This window comes from Anser cygnoides, chromosome 20 (genome assembly GCF_040182565.1).
Source record: "Anser cygnoides isolate HZ-2024a breed goose chromosome 20, Taihu_goose_T2T_genome, whole genome shotgun sequence".
Classification (NCBI taxonomy): domain Eukaryota; kingdom Metazoa; phylum Chordata; class Aves; order Anseriformes; family Anatidae; genus Anser; species Anser cygnoides.
Genome location: NC_089892.1, coordinates 11,216,956 through 11,235,763, shown reverse-complemented (window position 1 = coordinate 11,235,763; position 18,808 = coordinate 11,216,956). Strand labels below are relative to the sequence as shown.

The window sequence follows — 18,808 nt, the reverse complement described above, 5'->3', positions numbered from 1 at the left end:
CTCTTTTAAAGTTTTGGCTTTTTGGTTTGATTTTTTTTTTTTTTTGCACTGTGCATGCAAACTGAAGTCAATCAAGACCCAAAAAGAGGCGTGCATTGTACAGGAAAGAGAAAAAGGCTTTGAAATGCAATTGAAAACTCAAACGAGTGTTGTTTTTCAAAAACATGGGAAATGAAAAAAACATATTGCACAGGGTTAACCTTTGGGAATAAAAGTGAGCAACTTACACCAAGGAACCGTTTCCTTTGGGGAGGAAAAGGGGTTGGTTCAACTTTCCAAAAAAAAAAAACACTTGCAAGTTAATTACTGGTTCACATGCATGTCTCAAAAAGAAATCCTTCCAGGGTCAGCTGGCTAGGTTTCCATTCTCAAGTCCAAACCAAACTATCTCAACATAAAAACGTGCTACCAAGAAACATAGTCATGGATCTTTTTTATTTTTTTTCTTTCTTTCTCTTTTCTTTTTTCTCTTTCTCTTTTTCTTTTTTATTTTATTTTATTTTTTATTTTTATCTTTTCTGGTGGCTGTGGCTATTTTTCATTTGCTAGTTAGGTTGGTGGGCGGCGTGCATTTCCATGCATATATACCTTGGGTCCTCGCTTGTTGTCATAGGAAAGTTGGTCGAGGTTTTCATAGTTCCTTTTTTTACTCTGATGAATAATGTGCACAGAGAAAATATGTAGACACAGAAGAATATTATAAACAGTTGAAAATGACGTGTAGTAAAGCAATCCAACATCCACCTCCTCCTCCACTGTTTGCTAAAGGGTCTCTATAACGCTGGAGCTCGCAAAAACCACTATCAGGAGAGAGTGCCTCAGCTCTCGCGGGAGCGTCAGGGTGCAAAGCCGTACTGGTTAGAGCAAGCCTGAGTGCCACAGCTGTCACGGTGCAGTTGCGTTTCCCTTGTGGGACTGGGGAATTCTTCAGCAAGGAATTTTTATCTTAAGCTCAGAAACAATCTACGCATCTCTAAGGGCCTAAGTGGTGGGAATTCCATGGAATTACTGTGGAAGTAAAGGACAAAATGTTGTGTACGGAAAGTGCTGGATAAACACAAACTGTTACTATCAAAGCGTTAGCATCACTACCGTTACTATTACCATTACACTCCTGTTCTCCCTAAGAGAGTTTGCAGCATGTGAGGAGCCTCAGCAGAACTTCTCACCTCCCGCAAGGAGGGAGCAGCTTTTTGGAGCTCTGTTGTCATCCAAAAGAGAAAGAAAAAAGCTTGCTATGTCCTGTGTCGGCTCAAAGCATGGCAGTATGAAGCAATGGTGATCATGGGATGACACTGTAGTTTTACCTGGTGCTGGGGGGCACCTGGTGGCTCTGCTGGAGGCAGGGTGCCCGCGGGGCATGCAGGTGGTCCCGTGGGGAGCGGAGCAGGGAGCCTGCCTCTCCCCTGCCTCCTGCCTGAGCCGCTCCCGCTGCGTGGCCCCCAGGGACCAGGGGCATGAAACCTGCTTCTGGAGGTTCTTCTCCTCCAGCAGTGTGCTGGGGGCTGATGGTGCCAGCTCCCGGGGCTGTGACCCCAGCAGCACACACAGACCCCCACACGACACCCCGGGAGCAGCCCCGCGGTCCTCCCAGTGCCAGCCTGATGGGGCCTGCAGGGCAGCGCCAAGCAGCCTTGGTGGGACAGTCTGACCCCTTCTCGGCCCCTTCCCACCCCAGCTGGGCAACCCTGACCTGCCTGTGTGGGGTGCAGGACATGGCTCTATTACATCTCCATTTTGCAGTATCTTATGGCAACTGATTCTTGCCAGGAACCCGACCCTTTGCACTCCAGTAACACAAGGGTTCCATTTCCCAGGTTGTTCCTCAGGCAGCCAGGTTTAACCTCTGTGTCTCGCTTTCCAGACTAAACTGCATGCTTCTTCCTGAGCTCTCGGGCCAGGCTTCGGCAAGGTGCTCTGCCAGGTGTCCCATCTGTGCAGCTGTGTGATCTGCCCTCTCTTCTCCGTGGGCACAGTCTGGCAGATTTTCACTGCTCTAAGAAGTTGGGTTCTTGCAAGGAAAAGAATCTGAGGAGGAAAATCTGCTCCAAGCCCGGCTCTGCCTTCACTTCTGATGGCGTCCACAGTGGGATTTTCTGCAACTGCTTCTTTGAGTCTGCTCCAGTTGCGGTGAGTGGGAGGAACACAGCCTCAGAGGAGAGCGGAGCTGCAGCAGCAGGACAGCACGAATGCTCTCCAGTGAAGAGAGACTGGCCACTTTCCCTCAGGCACCATCAATTTAGCTGGAAACTTGGTCATCCATTCCGCAGCCTTCAGACATGGTTGACCTCATGTGCCCAGGATGTGCTGGCACCTAGACTGAAGCTGGTCAGCAAAGCGAAGCAGAGTCTTGGGTCCACCACAGCTGGACCTGATGGCACCTGATCACCTCTGCCTCTCCCTGTCTCCATCCCTATTGCAATCAGCAGAATCTTCTCCTCTCTTTCCACTTTTTCTGTGTGGTCCCACAGCTCTTCCCTGCTCCTCATCCCATGTTTCACTCAGGGACCCACAAATTCAAAATTCTCTTTCCACCAGATTCTCCAGCATTCGCTTAAAAATTACTGCTTGCATGAACACCACCGTCCCAGAAGAAGGGAGCTGGCACCCCAGGGACCTTCCACCCCTGACTTGGACAAGCTCTGAGTTTCACAGCATCTGGTACCTCCCTGAGCCCAATCAGCGCTGGTGGTTGGTGGGCACAGCAGAGCTGCGCCGCTCAGCCAGGGCCCAAGCAGCAGCCCCTGGTGAAGAGCTACTGCAGACACCTCGGTCAAGGCTTGCAGGTGGGTGTGCCAGGGCTGGGCTGGGCTGGTCAAGTGCTGGGCTCCAAGCACCTGCTTGAAGTACACATCCACGCCTGAGGAACAGCCAGGGCTGGCGCAGACCCCAGAGACAAACTGTGCTAGGGCCAGGTGAGCCTCTCACTCACTACAGGTCTCCCAGGTCCTCAGGGGCTGTGATCCAAGCTGTGAGGAGGTCAAGAGCAGCTCTCCTGCCTGCTGCCTCCCCAGGGCTCAGGATGCCCTGGAAAAAGTTGGGGAGGGGGCCGGGGCACCCCCTCACAGCATGAAGAGTTGGCACAGTAGTGATTAGAAGGGCAATTAGCAGAAGAAATGAGGAAGAGAGGAAAGCCCTGATGGGAGCAGCTACCACCTTCCAGACCAGCCAGTCCAGCCAGTTTGACCAAAGCAAGCTCAAGGGAAAGAGAACCAAGAGCTTGTGGCAGACCCCAAAGGAAAGACGCCGTGACCTACCACCACGGAGCACAAGCCCCATTCTGGGGATGGGCAGGGCATCCAGAGTAGCCCCGCAGCTGCCAGGAGACACCAAGAGATGTCATAGATTCAGCTCAAATGCAGGACAGATCTGAGGACAGATCCTCTCTCCCCTGCCTTTCAAACCCAAGGTCTCAATGGCTTTTCTGTTCAATGCACAAGCAAAGAAGAAATACACCCTGTGCCCAGGAGCACTGCACAGAGCAAGCAGAGGGGAGGTGTGAGAGGGAGCAGCAAGAGAGGATGCACAGGAGCTGCAGGAAAACGGAAGGTGGAAACCAAAAGATGAAAGATAAGGGATGATGGACTGACAGCAGGAACAACCACAGTGCTCCCTGGGTGAGGGACACTGTGCTGGAAAGAGGCTGTGGGGAGGAACACGGTCCTGCCGTGATCCAACAGGGATGCCTTTGGAGGCAGGAGGATCCCAGCGTGGTCAGTGGCACACCAGAGCCTCACGATGGCCCAGGCTGCAGCTGGGGTGCAACTTCTTGGAGTCCAGTGCCAAAACCAAAAGCCTGCCAGTCAGCTCGGTTTGTGCCAGCCCACGTCTCTGCACCAGCGTTTCCTTCAGTGGTTTGACAAGAGATGAGGAAGAGCAGCGGCAGGCTGCTCTGGCTGGTTGCAGCTTAGATGCCAGCTCCAAGCACGAGAGATGCCTATGAGCACATCTCAGCAGTCGACTGCCAAACGTCCCGAGGCCACGGCTGGGGCTGGGGAAGATCAGACTGTGGCCATGAGCCAGGAGGGAGCAGGAAGGGACGTACTGCTGCAGACCCAGCGGTGGGCTTGGGCTCTGTTCCCCCAGAGGACCTAGTGCTGCCCAGAGCAAGAGGGCGCGCTGGGACTTTGCCCCACGGGGCAGGAAGCTCCTTGCTCTCCAGGTAGGTGTCTGCCTTTGAGCCGCTGTAGCCAACCAGCTCCCTGTGTTGTCCTCCTTCGCTTGGCCTGAACGCTTGCTCGGTCCCGTTACTCAATGGCAGCAGGTCTGTGGCTGTCCTGCCAAATTTCTAGCAGGCTCAGGGGACCTCCCCTGCCTCCCTCCCTACTTCCCTGCGTGCAGATGCCGCGCACCTCCTCGGTAAAGCTCCTCCTGCCAGCCTCAGCCGCACTGGTGACAGCATGAGGCGCCAGGAAAGCGGCATTTAGCATGTGCTTCAATGGAGATGGGAACAGGGGCATCAGCCTAACACCTCGGAGCTGACAGCTGCACAGAGAGGGTGTGTTACACCTCTGTGCATCAACGCGCCGGCCGCCCTCGCCCCTCCTAAGCCACTAAGGTGAGCTCCAGTTAGCCAATTCAGAAGCTGCTTTCTGGGTTGGTTTGGCACTGCTGGGTCTGGGTGGGCCCCTGGGTGGCTGTAAGTGGCGCAGGTGCTTCCCTAAGCTGAGCGACTGGTCCTCTCCTTAGGTGGGACTCTTGGGCGAGGCATTTGCAGAGCTCCAGGTTATCCTTCCCTTCATTTTGTAGTTGATTTACATGTAGGAGATTTTGACCATGGCAAAGCAAGTGAAATGAATAAAGTACAAAGTTCTGTCAGGTACTAGTCAGACACTGTTGATGCTTTAAGCATGTTAGCCATGTTACAATGGAAAGAAAAGGTGTTTTACATACAGAAATCTACATACATACAACAGCCCGAGACTTCTAGTTTTGTTGTTGTTGCTTAAACAAAGCTACAAGACAATGTTCAGGAACTGACCTTGGACTCTCTCTCCTCCAAGAGGGTCTCCAGCTTCTTTTGTGCAGCACGACCTTCGTGGTCGTCGCTGACTATCAGAATGACGTGATTCCAGTTGAAGACTCTCATCATCTCAAACCAGACGTTGGCCTGGTGAGAGTATGGTGGGACCGTGCGCAAAAAGGACAGGTGGATGCTCTGCAAGGAAGAACAAGAGCTAAACATAGACTGGTGTGGGTCATCTGTCAGGGTGCATCTGGGGGACCGGGCAGGGCTGAGAACGCAAGGCCAAAGAGGCAAAGCAGCAATTTTGGGTTGTCCTGGGGGTTGCACACCTTCAGCTGGTTCCTGTGCTCCTTTCTTTTGGCTGAGAAGCAAACCTTGGCTATGATTTCATGCTTTGCTGTGGCCTATCCAGTGCGTGGGAGAGAGGGTTTTTGCTTTGTGGCCCGTAAATGCTTGGTGAAAAAACCCTATCCAGGAATGAACCGTCAAAAATATTCAGTGCAAATACAGCCTTTGCTCTTTGCTCTGTCCAAAAATATTACAGAGCTATGGGCATCACAAAGAAAACAAATTGCCTTCAGAGCATGGTAAGGAGCAGCTGCGGGTGCCTGCTATATATGCAGGTATATAGCAGGCATTGGTCAGGAGAAAAGCTCAGAAAAGCAGTTTTATAATATGCTGTTGGACTGTTTCTAGGTCAGCTTGTTCTGCAGCAGCATGCAGGAGGAGTCAGTGCTGGACTCCTGCCCCAGCTAACCTATCTGATTTGGTTAAAGACATCATTATGGTTGGATGATTGAGCAATAGCAATTCCAGCCTAATTAAGTACAGCACTCTTTGGGGAGCAATTGCACCAAAAGCTGCAGCTGACAGAGAGATTTCAAAAAATGCAGCTTCTCCAAAAGGCCCCAGAGTCAGATATTAGAAAATGGAAGTGCTTACGCTCAGCATGGATGCAGCTCAGCAAACCAGCTCTGCACAGGAGGGAAGCAGAGGTCTAAGCAGGAGGGGACAGAAAGGAGAGCACCACAGTGTTTCCTTTTTTAGGCTGAGATGGCCCCCTGGACCCACCAGGGCTTGTCCAGAGCTGCTCATCTAGGGACCTGACCCAGATGGGTCACAAATGTCCTGACTCTGCCATGGCAGCTCATGGCAGCTGGGAGGGAAAAGGCACTGTGTATATCACGGACCCAGGCAGGAGGAGCAGGCAGACCAGCCAGTGCCTTTTCCTCATGCACAGCACGGTGATGAAGTCCAACCAAAGCATGCAAACACAACAAGCAGTGCACAGCTCCTGTCCCGGCCACATCTCCGTGCACTGGGATATCTCCGGGACAGCGGGGCTGCTCGGCTGCCCTGGCCCAAAGCATGGAAATGATGGAGGCAGCAGCAAGATACCAAAGCCTGGAAGCATTTCCTAATTATGGAAGGACAGGGAAGAGCTGTGGCTATTTAACTAAAGGAGAAAAGGAACCAGGAGAGCCGTAATGAGTGCTACAGAGGTGCAGCTTTGTATGACTAGCACAAACATTCCCAACCACGTGCAGAGCATGAGAAATACAGCTCACCCTGTAAGCCCAGCACTGAACAACGGGATCAGGAAGAAGCCCAAGAGGGACAAAATGGGACAAGAAATGTGGTCTCCATGCAAGCATGGCGTCTGAGCTCTCTTTGGTGGAGACTCCCAGGCATTTCCAGGTCCAGTTCCACACCTCAGGCCAGAGGCACCCATTACTTGCTGTAGGTTCAGGCATATTTACTTTCTGAGGCAGTGTCAAAAAGGTCATGGGCTTGCTATGAGGGTATCTCAGCTCTCGGATTCCAAACTGTCATTTTTAAGTAGGGTATTGAAGAAAAGCTGATTGCAAATGCTGAGTCTGGATTTCAGGGTGAACAATCCCATCTTTGTACCCTGCTTTTGAAGAACCTGGGACTCCTGAGCTTCTCTGCAGGGCCCAGAGGTCGGTGGAAAAATGAGAGTAAATTCTCCCAAAGGTTAACAAGTCCAGCTTGTGATGTGCAGAGGCCATTGGGGATCATGTTTTGGTGCTTTGATAACCTCTACCACAGCATACACCCTGACTACCCACTGCTTTTCCCCTCAGATTGGGCACACAGCAAAAACGCTCCTCATTACCAACCAGCAACTCTCCTTGCAAGTCGTTTTGCAGGATTCACAACGTTTGCTCCCCTCTGTGCCTGCTGGGCACAGGGTGGCTGGGATGGGTGTGTGGGAATCGCCCGCAGCAAGCCCGGGAGCAGCTCCCTGCAGCACCCTCCTGTCCCCTGCCGAAACGTGGGAGCTCAGTCCTATGCCCCCTCACTGAGCTCTGCTTCTGGGGAAAAACGTCTGGGACTGAATTCAGGCTTCATAGCAGGATCACCCCAGCGGAAACCCAAACACACCGGCAGTGATTGTGGTTACGAGGCTGGGGCCAGAGCCAGGGAGATGATGAGCCAGGGACCGGCAGGGTTTTAGTGCTGCTGACTTTGTTGACATGAGCACGTGAGGAGACGCAGGTGTACGTGGCTGCATGTGGGGCCACCGGGTACCACACGTGTGTCCACATAAGGACCACATACAGGTCCTTGAGTGAAAGGGTTGCTGTCTTCTTTACCTCTCTCAGCCTAAGGACACATCGCAGCTCTCTGTCCATTGCTGGGACAGTCATTTTACCTACAGGCTGCAGGAAACAGTATGCTCTGGTTTGAAAACCTGTGGGCATCATGAGGTCAGTCCCCTTCCCAGCAACACACCCCAAAACTGAGCCATTGGGCAATTTCAAGGAGACTGACAGAAATCCCAATATAGAAAGGTACCAATTATGCCAAAACAATCAGCTGGGTACTAAAAAGCCTTGTCCAGTGCCTCTGTGGAAGGGTCCTGAGCTATTGTGCTGCCTGCTCTGCTCAGCCTGTCCACCCCGCCGAGACCCCTCCTGGAAGCTGCAGGCATGGGAGGAAGCTGAAATAACTCTGCAAGAGCTCAGATGCGTGCTGGGAGGGATTTTGGTGGGGGCAGATGTGTGGGAAGCTTGGGTGCAAATGCATCGTCCTCCCCTCCCCTGTGATGCACGGACAGGGTGTCCTTTGGGAGCAATGGGGCTGCTCAGGTCCCCTCCAGCTTCCGTCGGAGGCTGTGGAAAGCTCTGCTGGGCTGGGTGGGTGGGTTCCCCACTGCCAGCAGCATTGGCTGCCGTTCCCAGAGCCCGTCACTGGCTGCAGTTGCCCCTGCTGATGGCTGTGCTGCTGGGAGGAGGCTGGGAGCCCCCCTCCTGCCTCTCACATCACTTCTTGTTCAAGTCCTGACCCTGACACCTCAGCTGAGGTTGGGGGGAATTGGTTTTGTCCCCATTTGCAGTGCAGCTTCTCGCCTTGATTCACACCGTTGCTGCTGAGCATCACTTAACAGTGAGGCCAGCAATAAAAACAATAATAATAAATAAAAAAGAAAACAACCAAACAACCAAACCCCCTCTCTCAGTGAGCAATAACCCCCTGAGAGAGCATGGAGTGAGACAAGGAACCAGAGGGAAAAGCCGTCCCCAGACCCAGGCTGGAGAGAGAGGCAGACCTCATCTCAACCACCAGGACTGGGTGCTGGACATTAACGTGCCTCTCCCAGTGCAGCCTGCATAAGCTCCGATTTCCATCTCTTCCAGCAGCAGAGCAGGTCTCAGTCCAGAGCTGCCCCTGATCCCCTGCCCCACTGCCTCTCCAGAAAAATGTCAGGGTCCAGGTGTCAACGGCATTTCATTTTTCTGGGTGAGGCGTAAAGGAGATGTGAATGCCCCAATCAGTGGGATTGCTGGCTGCAATCCCATTTCTGCAGCAAACAGTTCTTTGAATACCAGGAGCAGTAAAGCTTGCTTCCCTCAGGTATCATCACCAAGGACTGGCTGCAGCTCGTGGAGCGCTGCACTTCACTGGAGATGCTCCGAAAGCATCAAAAGGAACCGGGCAAATCTGTCTTTCTGAGGCCCACGCCTCCCCTCTCAAGCAGTTTAACCTTGGGAGGACCATAATTAACTCTGAGACTTCAACCCCCTGTGAAATTTAGCTAAAATTGGCTGATGCCTTCAAAACCAATCAGGAGCATGCACACAAAGTGATCTTGCATGCTTGTTTCCATAGAAACTAAACCAAAAGATATAATTTCCTGAATTAAAACAAAATAGCAAGCTGATCACTGAAAACCAAAAAGGGAAGCAGCTGAATGCCCCAGTGCTGCGCCAGCCTGCCCTGCACGGGGTGGGCAGAGCTTTGCACAACCCTCTCCCATGCCTTCACCTTTTCCTTCACTCTTCCGTGCCCTTGAGCGCCTGCCAGCCAAATGCTCAGCCTCCTTGCTCTTCTCTCCATCCAGTCTTTGCCCGTGCCCAAGCTCCTGCAGGCATCGCCCCTCTCTGCAGGAAGGCTGCTGAGCGGGGGCCAGCCCCGCAGGGATGCCCGAGAGGTGCCTGGGGCAGGGCACCAGTCCCTGCGTGCGAGGGCACCTGTGGCCCTGCGCCTGCCCAGTGCCCCCAGTGCATCCCCCTGCCACCGCCATGGCTCTGAGGGGAACCGGATGGTGTTTATCAGCCATTTTTTTTTTGTGGAGAACATTTTTTAAATAGGGAAAGATGGCTGGGGATGTCTGCATGGGAAATTTCCACCCTCTCAGGGGGAGCAGGAGAATTCAGCACAAGGTCACCCTCTGGAAGCAGCTGCTGACCTGCTGGCATTGCAGGTCCAGCCCATCCCCACCTCACATCAGCACGAAGCAAATCCCCCTACACGTCCCGGCTGCCTGTTCCCTTGGTCAGCCAGCTCTGGTATCACCCTTTCCCCTGCCCCCTCCCCTTCCCGCAGTGCCTGGAAGGACCCCGGCAGGTCCCCAGCCCTGCCACTGCCATGGCCCTGGTTTGCTGGCCACCCTGCTGAGGTTTTACCAAGCCCTGCTGCTGCTTCTGCCGAGCATCGCTGCTGGCTGGGTTTCTGGGAGCTTCTGCTCCTCCTCTCCTGAAATTTGGCTTCATTTAGCATGTGGGCAGAGTGACTATTTTTGCACTGAACATTTGCATTTGTGAATATTCAAAATTTCCAAGCAAAGGCCTATGATTCGTGCTTTGGAGCAGGCCTGCTGTCACGCACTAAGCTCGTGCAGCTGAACAAAACCCTCCACAAGGCTGCCTTGGTCCAGGGCTGCGATGGCACCTGGACAGCCTGGCCCTGCTCAGCTGCTGCTTCTGCTCTCGCTGGCCATGCCGTGGCTTTGCAGAGGGGCTGAGAGCATGCAGCACCAGAGCATCTCAGAGCACACGCCAGGGCATGGCCCCAGATCCTACACAGCAGGAGCACATCCAGCATCAAGATCCATGTGTTTCCACGGGGACAGCAGAGGGTGGTTTGAGACTGGAATCTGAATCTTTCTTGAGTGCTGCTCAGCCTGAGCCATGGGATGGTTTGGGTTGTAAGGGGCCCTAAAGCCCACCTGGTTCCAATGGGGAATGGAGCAGGGACCCCTCCCACCAGCCCAGGCTGCCCAAAGCCCCACCCAGCCTGGCCTTGGGCACGGCCAGGGAAGGCGAATTAGCCTCGGGATAGCTTGTTAGGCAATTCTATTATCTCCTTTGCCAATATCACATAAAACCTCTTGCCCATCCGCAGGTCCCCCCGCACCTGGGGAGCACCCAGGACCCCCTGGCTGCCTCTAACGAGCAGGGCAGGAGCAAGTGCAAGCATTTGGCTTGGCTGAAGAGCAGCGAGCCCAGCAGCCTGGCAGAGAAACGCTGCAGAAATCATCCCACACTATGTAGGTCAACACTGGCAGCTGCAAAAAAATGATGTACTGGGGATGCTAGAGAGGGAGGGACCTGCGGGTTTAACCGGAGAGGGTGGATGGACAGACAGACACATAGGAAGTGTTTAACATCATTAACCCTCCTGAGGCACTCTTGATTTACACCACATGTATGAGGTACTAGACTAGAAACATGCATCAGTTACCTTATCAGAATATATAGACATGCGTGTTGTCAGACCAATGACAGGGATCCTGTAGAAGCCAGCTGTGTATGATACGGGTGTTGGTGTTAGGTGATCGTTGGGAGCAGGAGGGTGACTAACTAATATTGCATAGACCTGCAGGACAGGATACACGACACAAATATTATTTCACAGGAGCACATCGGCCATCGAGTGTGATTTTCCTTTTCTGCAACGTTAAACAGCCCCAGGTTAGCACGACAGCGGCATTCAAGTAATCATCATCAGCAAAGCCACGACTGCGCCTGGGAGCGAGGGCGCGGCGAGGGGTGCAGCGAGCCTGCCGCGGCTCGGAGGGGATGGGTCTGCTCAGGGCTGTGTCTTGGTGGAAACGCCGTGCCGAGCTGCTCGGCTAAACTAATAACTTTCATGGATTACAGATTAAAGGGAAGCATCTCCCTTACAGTCACACTGTGTAATGCGATTTCTTTAACCACACATTTAATACTCGGTTGTAATTCCCCTCCGAGGACTATTATGAACAAAGTGGTCAGCTGGGACTCGGAGCCGGAGGAAGAGCGCAGAGCCACGGCGCAGATCAGCCATCTGGCCCCAGGCACGCCGAGAAACCAGAGAGCCGGGGGGCACAGGGGCATTGGCTCTCAGGCGCTGACAGGGGATCTGCCCGGAGCGTGGGCAATGGGGTGCAGGGGATGGGGTTGTGCCAAAATGGGGAGGGAGGATGCCAGCAACATCCTGCTGTTCTAGTGGGCTGGGATTTCGGTCTCCAGCAGGATCATGTTTTGTGTCAAACCAAGGGGAAAGGAGCTGTGTAATCCCTAGGGGACCCTTTGTTATAATAATGCACTTTCACAGCACCAGGAATGTCCCCAGCTGGTGACAGGTCTCCAGTGAGGGTGAATCGATGCAAGGACTGATGTCCAGGAGCAGATAGCCCCTCTTCCCTCCTCCAAACATCTGCCCAAGCCCCCGGACGTGCTGTGCACCCAGGCTGGAGAGATGGCTTGGTAGGATGGGAGAGGAGGATGAAGTGTGCCCAGGGAAGGGCCTGGGGACTGGGTGGGTGGGATGAGGGCAGATCCTGCCCGGTGCTGGGGGGGGAGCAGGCTGAGGGTGCAGAGAGAGCTGGGGCAGGGTTTGGAGACCCTACCATGGGAGGGGTTTATGGGAAAGGGGCTGGGAAGAACACACAGGGTATGGGGAGGCGGCAGAGGGGGTGTCTGCTGCCCAGCCAACACCAGGGGTGGGCGAGGGGGTAGTGCTGGCAGGTCTGCGACATGGGCTTGGGGACAGGTCTTTGGGCAGCACCAGGCATGGGGGGGAGAGGCAGGGAGGCGAGGGCTGCTCCACGCCGCACGGCAGCTGGCCGAGAGGACCCATTTTGTGGGGCGGGCGCCCAGCCCCTCCTCTGCCTTGCAGCCCCCTGCCCGGGCACAGCGCCAGCCAGCCAGGATGGGAGCGGCTGTGTGCCGTGCTAGGGCTGCAGGGCCAGGAGTAGTCGGACCATCGGGATGGTGTGGCCACCCCAGCATCCTGACCCCAGCACCCACAGCCCCCTCTGCATTGCAGCGTGGCAGCTGCCCCTGCCTGCAGGGTTTGCCTTGGGGACGAGGCACAGAGGTGGCCTGGACACAGGCATCCCTCAGCTGGGTCACTGAAATGGAGCCTCCTGCGAGGGAGGGACCCGACTGAGCCCTTTCGCTGCTGCTGGCGAGGGACAGCCTGTGCTGTGCTCCCTGCCCAGTGCTGCCGGCATCCCTGGGGATGTCTGCAGCCATCCTGCATCCCTGGGGAACTGCGCTGTGACCCTGCCAGCGCTGCTCCGCCAGCACCTCAGCTCCTTCCCTTCTGTGTGCTGGGGCGTGCCCGTGTTTATGCATGTCCGTGTGCAGTCCTCGTGGTGCAGGTGTTCACACGCTTTGTGTGCATGCCTGTGCACCTAAGCACAGCTCTGTGGACACCTTTTTGCATGCTCGCGAGTGCATTTGAGGTGGGGGTGGGTTTTTACGTGCCTGTCTGCCCACCTGCCACCCCAAGCAGGGGGAACGGTGGGCTCAGCCCCCAGAGCATGCGCAAGGGGAGTGTGTGTGCATGTATGTGTGTGTGTGCACCTCCAGTGTGGCTGCAAGTTGCATGTGTGTTCTTTGTCTGTGTATCTATGATCCCCAGTGTGCTCATGTTTCTCATGCATGTGTGTGTGGTAATGGGTGTGCTTGTGTCTGCTTCATGCGTGGTGCGGTGCTGGGGGGAGCAGTGGTGCTGCGTGTGATGGGGGTGCAGCTGTGGTGCACAGACCTTCAAATGTATGGCCCGTGGGTGTGTGCAGGTGGGTGTGTACAGGCAGTACTTTGTGCACGTATGCTTGCAGTGTATGGAGTGGGATGTGTTTGCGTGACAGTGAGCGTGTATGTGCACCCGGTGCAGTGTGTGCTCGTGTGTGCACACGGATGCGCGTATGCGTGTGGCACAGTGTGATTGAACCAGCACGCCTGCTCACTGACAGGAGCATAGACTTGCCGTGTTCTGTGTGTGTGCCCATGTTTGCACAATGATGCACGTGTACACAGGGCATGTGCACGCGCATGCAGCGCAGCCCGTGGGCACTCCATATGCGAGCGCACACGATGCGTGTGCACGCGTGCTGCTCCCCGTGCCCCGCGTGCACCCAGCGCGTGCCCGCGGCTCTGCGTGCTGCCTCGGGTGCCCGCGTGTTGGGGGCGCGCGTGCGGGCGGTGCGTGCCCGCGTGTCGGCGGCTGCGTGCCTGCACACCCGCTCGCCGGGCGCGGGAGCCCGCGTGTGCCCCGGGGGGCGTGCGTGTGCCCGCGCGGCGGAGCGCGCAGCCCGCCCGCGCTTACATAAAGGCTGCAATGCGGGCAGCGGCGCCCCGGGCCGGCGGGGCACGACCCCGCTCCGCGGCTCTGTGCGCCCCGAGCCCCCGGCGGCGGCCGGGGGGCGCCGCGGGGCCGCGGCGTGTGCGGGGGGTGGGGGCTGGGGGCTGGGGGCCAGCGGGGGGCAGCGGGGGGCAGCGGGGGGCAGCGGGGCTCGGCGCCCTCCGGGGACGGGGCTGGGGGGCTCCGGCGGCGGCTGCGGCGGGGGCGGGGGGTGGGCGCCGGCCCGGGGTACCTGGCTGGAGATGAGGTCCTCGCAGACGGAGAGGGCCATCTGGATGGCGTTGGGCTTGTGCGTGACCGAGGTGGCGTTGAGCTGCAGCTTCCAGGTGCCGTGCCGCTTGTTGGCCTGGTTCACCGCCTCGCGGAAGATCTGCTCGTGCTTCTTGGTGCTCAGCACCGCGCCGATGTTGACGATCTTGGGGTCGCAGCCGGCGCGGGCGAAGGAGGAGGAGAAGAGCAGGGCGAGCAGCAGCAGCCGCATGGTGCTCATCCACGGCCGGCCCGGAGCCCGCCGGGCCCCCGCCCGCTCCCCGCCGCCCGCGCCCGCCCGCTCAGCTCGGCCCCATGCGGCGCGGCCCGGCCCGGCCCGGCCCGGCTCGGCTCGGCTCGGCTCGGCGCGGGGCGCTCTCCCTGGTGCTGAAGCGCCCGCTCCGCTCCGCTCCGCGCCGCCCCGCTCCCCGCCGCCGGCTCCTCCCGCTCCGCGGCCCCGCGCTGCCGCAGCGCCCACCCCCGGCCCGCCCCCGGCCCCCGCGGGCGGCGGGAGGGACCCCGGCAGGGCCCGGCCGCTGCGGCAGCGCCGCTCCTTGCGGGGTCCGGGGCGCTCCCCTCCCCGACCCCAGGTCCCACCCGGGTGCGCGGGGGGAGACGGAGGGACGGAGGGAGCCGGCCCCGGGGGGGTGTTGCAGGAGCCCCGGGGACTCCAGGGCCGGGGACCTGCTCCTGCACCCCCCGGGAGGGCTGCTGCGTGTGTGTGTGGGGGGGGGTGCGGTGCTGGGGGAAGAGCCCAGTGGGGCTGAGCCCCGGGCTGCTGTTGGAAAGCATCTCCTTGGGTCCGGCTCCTTCTTTTTCATCTTTGCTGCTGGGCTGTCCGTTCAGGGTGTGGGTATCCCCATTAATTTGGGAGGCATAATCACACTACATTTTGGGTAAAACAAGGTCTTCTGAGTTTGTGCTCCCAGTTACACAGTACCTCTGGCATGATTTCCCAGCCCATGACATGAATGTCATCAAGGTCTGTGTTCACTCTAGAGTTGGAGAACCCTCCCTTGGCCAACACACCTCTGGGGCAGAGAGGTTAAGCACTCACCCGGTTCCTGGCTTTACTCTGTCCCTCCAGACAGAGCCATCATTCTTCCAGGCATTACCTCAAAGGGCAACTTCTTCCATTAAATTCACTCCATTACGTCTGGGCTATTATTTAAAGATTTGTCTGGTGATGAGACTTCTTGGGGTTCTCTTCATCTCTCTGCCCCATGGCTACCATTAGCCTCCCCTAAAGGAAAGGGAGCCACAGCAGCTAGTGGGCAGCATCTGGAGGACTGTCCATCTCCACGGCTGAAAGGGACTGCGTTCCACTCCTGGACCACCTCTCTCCAATTCCAAGAACAGAACATTGCACTCCAGAGCTGCCAACATAGTCCTTTTGGAAAAAAAAAAAACCACCAAACGGGCTGCAGAAAGCGACATGGTGTTGCTTTGTAACTGCGTGGGACAAATGCCATCAGCCAGCCCACTGTGTGCCAGCCGAGAGAGCAGCCTGCAGAAGAAAAATCACCGGAGATATTTTTACATCAGCCATTTCTAGGGTATTGCCACAGCCCACCTCTGTGCTTGCCTGCAACGTGAGTTGAAGCAGAATTTTCTCCCCCAACGCAAATTTTCTCACTGGCATCTCTGAAGTGCAAGTTGCCATGGAAACCATTTTGCCTGTGTCCCACGTTGCCCACATGCTCTCGCAAGAAGCGGCAGAAGCAAAATGGCCGTTGTGTAACGCCGCGGGGCTGCCGTGTGCGAGGGGCCACGGAGCCGCAAGGCACCGTCCCTCCCGGGGACCCTCTCAGAGAAGCCCCAGTTGCCTGGGAAAGCAATGAAGCCCATGGCAGTCGTGATGTGCTCAGAGAGAGAAGGAAAATGGCCCCACCTCATCTTAACTCTTGCAGTGCTTCGTGTGGCGCTCCACACCGATCCTGCTGTGCGCTCAGTGAGGCTCCCGGGCTTTGCCCTGTTCAGCGCCACCGCACTGTTCTGCTCCTCGCAGTGCTCACGTGGCTCTTCCCACCCCGAGGGGCCCATGTGAGCAGGTAAGTGGAGGTGCATCCACACCGACGGATTACACACATTTGTCTTTTTTCCCTCCTCTGCTTACCAGGCATGTTTACTGAAGGTTGTTTGGGAAGCAGGCACAGGCTCTACCTTGCCCTGGTTGGTGTGCTGGCAGCAGAGTAACACAGCCCCCTTGGCCACAGCAGGGGACTTAGCAGAGAAGACAACTGAAAAAGACAGGCTTTGAAACTTTTTGGCTTACCCACATTGCAGAGCCAAAGGTCTTCCCTCCTTATTGTCTGGACTTCCCCGTAGGAAGAAAAACTAACACAGCTGCTGAGCCCCTCCTGAGCCCATGAGCCTAGGGTGGTCGTACTCAGGAGCCAGGTTCTAACCACCGTGTCGCCATTTCTTCCAGAGGCTGCTGTTCCTGGCACCACCACCGAGCACGGGGAAATGCCTGCCTCTGTCTCAGGCCATGCCTCCCACCAGGCCGTGTTGTCCTGGCACCAGGAGCAGCCCAGATCACAAGCTCCAGCAGCAAGCCGCAGCCAGCGCAGACGTTGTCACTGCACGACTTCCACTCTTGCTGTGTCCTCAGGCTCTTTGATCATCGGAAGGCAATGGGTGCACACAGGGTTTTCGCGGGGTGGAAGCTGTGTAAATGGCAGGTACAACTGCACCCACCAGCTGATCCACGTGTGGACTCTGTAGCAAGCAGTGGTCTTTGCTTTTCCTGTGGCTTCCTCCTGGCATGTCATGGCAACCTTCTTAGCCATGGTTTGGTGCAATTAACAGTTGCCTGTTAGCAATTAGCATATGCATAGCATGATTCTTCTCTTTATGTCTGGCACCTTCTGGATGCAGGGAATTTGGGCAAGAGCGTGAGACCAACCTCTGTGCGGTGTCTGTGCTTGCGAATGGTGCAAATCCTCCCAGGCCAGGGTGAGCCCCCAGCAAACTGAGAGTCTGCACAGGAGCAGCACCGAACCCAGCTGGAATTTCATCTGCCTTGGAGTAAGGCATCAGTCCCAATGGGGGAAAAGATAATGTGAAATTTCATAAATGAGGAAATGAAGCATTAGGAATATACGAGTCTTGCCAGTCATCACGGAGCTGCCAAACAAACTAAATTCCTCTTTTGAGAAAGTTAAAATGTAATTGGTAACTGCAGGGCTGTAACACAGGCTGTGGTAACGCCTTCTGTGTACAGCTGCACGACGCAGGAGTGGTTAAGCTGATGGACGAAGATTAGCGAAGAACAGTAACTGGCGGCAGGCGTTCCTACAGGCATGACAGGATCTGAGAGGTGGTTGGTGCTTCATTATTTTTACCACTGCTCTGGAAGCAATCACTGCTGATAAATCTGTGAAATAGCAAATAGTTGGATTGTTTCATAAACTGAGCACACTGAAACATTTTAAGAATAGAAGCAGGTATTATTGGTCCTGCCCTTGGGACAGCACTAACACTGACTGGAAAGTGGGCCTCCAGTACTGACTGGGGGTCACTGAACACGAGTTTCAAGGCCCAGAAGAGTTGTCCTTGGATGAACTCCTGAGGGGTCAGAGCAGCAGCAGGCGATGGCTTGAATCTCTGTACAAAGCATGGGGGAACCCCAATGGGAATACTGCCCACAGATGTGGAGACTGCATTCTTTACAAAGAGGCTGAAAAACTGGAAAAAAGGTCCCCAGAGGCTCTTTGGCGGATGAACTCCTCATGCTATAGAGGAGGTGCAGTAGCTGAAGACAAAGCATGTTGCCTGCGGTGTCAGACACCGCCCACCCGAGCAATGACAGACCGCTACCTGGCGCTTTCCCCGGGGCTCTCCACACCAGAGGAGCTGTCTCCAGGCTCTGGAACACAGCTGGGGCAGGCAGGATGGTAAAGGTGGAACATGGTTTTCTGGTGCCCAACCCAGCCTCCTTGCACAGCCTCCATTCCATGGTTGGAGCCTGTTCCTACTGCTCACTGGGGAATCCCATGCCCTGGGAACCTTGCAGGCAGAGGAAGCACGGATGGCTGGGGCTGGGGCAGGAGAACAGCAGTGACCCTCCCCGTGGAGGCAGGCGGTGGGCAGGGGCGATGGGCGAAGAAGGGCTGCAGGGGCCACTTTTAGTACCTTGATACCCGCCTGAGGCTGGCGCAGTGTCCTCCATCGGCAGCCTGCATGGGAATGGGATTTGGGTGAGCAGCTGGGATGCAACGGGAGGACTTTCCCGTCACCGCACCGGACATCCAGCCAGGCTGGCAGGCATCAGCATGCCCACAGGAGTTGTTTCTGTGGTGGGGGCTGAAGGGAGCGCTGGGATGGAGACCGAGGTGAAAGTGCCAGAGCAGCCCTTCGGGTTGAGCTGTTGCTGTCGTACGTTCTGCCTCTGTCTCCACCTCTCTTCCAGATGATATCCTGGATGGACTGCAGTCACAGAGCAGGTCTTGTGCTCTCCCTACATGCTTTCTCAGACAAGAGGGCCCCAGCCCAGCCTTCTCTGCAATTCGGTGGAGCTGCCAAGCAGCAGCTGCCCTGTTTGTAGTGCTCATCCTTGTTGGCTTCGCTCAGCTCTCCCTGCAGGACACAAGATCTAGGGCTGCAGAAACCTTTGCTACCCTCCTGAGCACAGCATGTATCACCTTTGCAGTCCTGTCATCACGTGAAGAAGCTGCAGGTTTCTGAATAGGCAGGGAGATAGTCTTGTGA

General features: G+C 56.1%; 1 protein-coding gene across 17 annotated transcripts in view; it reads right to left on the bottom strand.

Moving 5' to 3' along the window:
• The window catches only part of GRIN1 (glutamate ionotropic receptor NMDA type subunit 1), a 34,399-nt gene extending 19,982 nt beyond the window's left edge, over positions 1–14,417 (bottom strand). For 7 of the 17 annotated variants that reach the window (XM_066980740.1, XM_066980742.1, XM_066980747.1 and 4 more), the window contains exons 1-4: positions 14,079–14,414; positions 10,955–11,089; positions 4,982–5,158; positions 589–651 (exon numbers count right to left, since the gene is read on the bottom strand). In XM_066980740.1, the coding sequence (XP_066836841.1) occupies positions 589–651; positions 4,982–5,158; positions 10,955–11,089; positions 14,079–14,336 (633 nt within the window). In that variant the 5' untranslated portion in view covers positions 14,337–14,414. Of the gene's footprint in view, positions 1–588; positions 652–4,981; positions 5,159–10,954; positions 11,090–14,078 lie in introns of all 17 variants that reach the window. The other 10 variants (XM_066980736.1, XM_066980737.1, XM_066980739.1 and 7 more) reach the window with 7 other exon arrangements.
• Between the last annotated feature and the right edge of the window lie 4,391 nt (positions 14,418–18,808).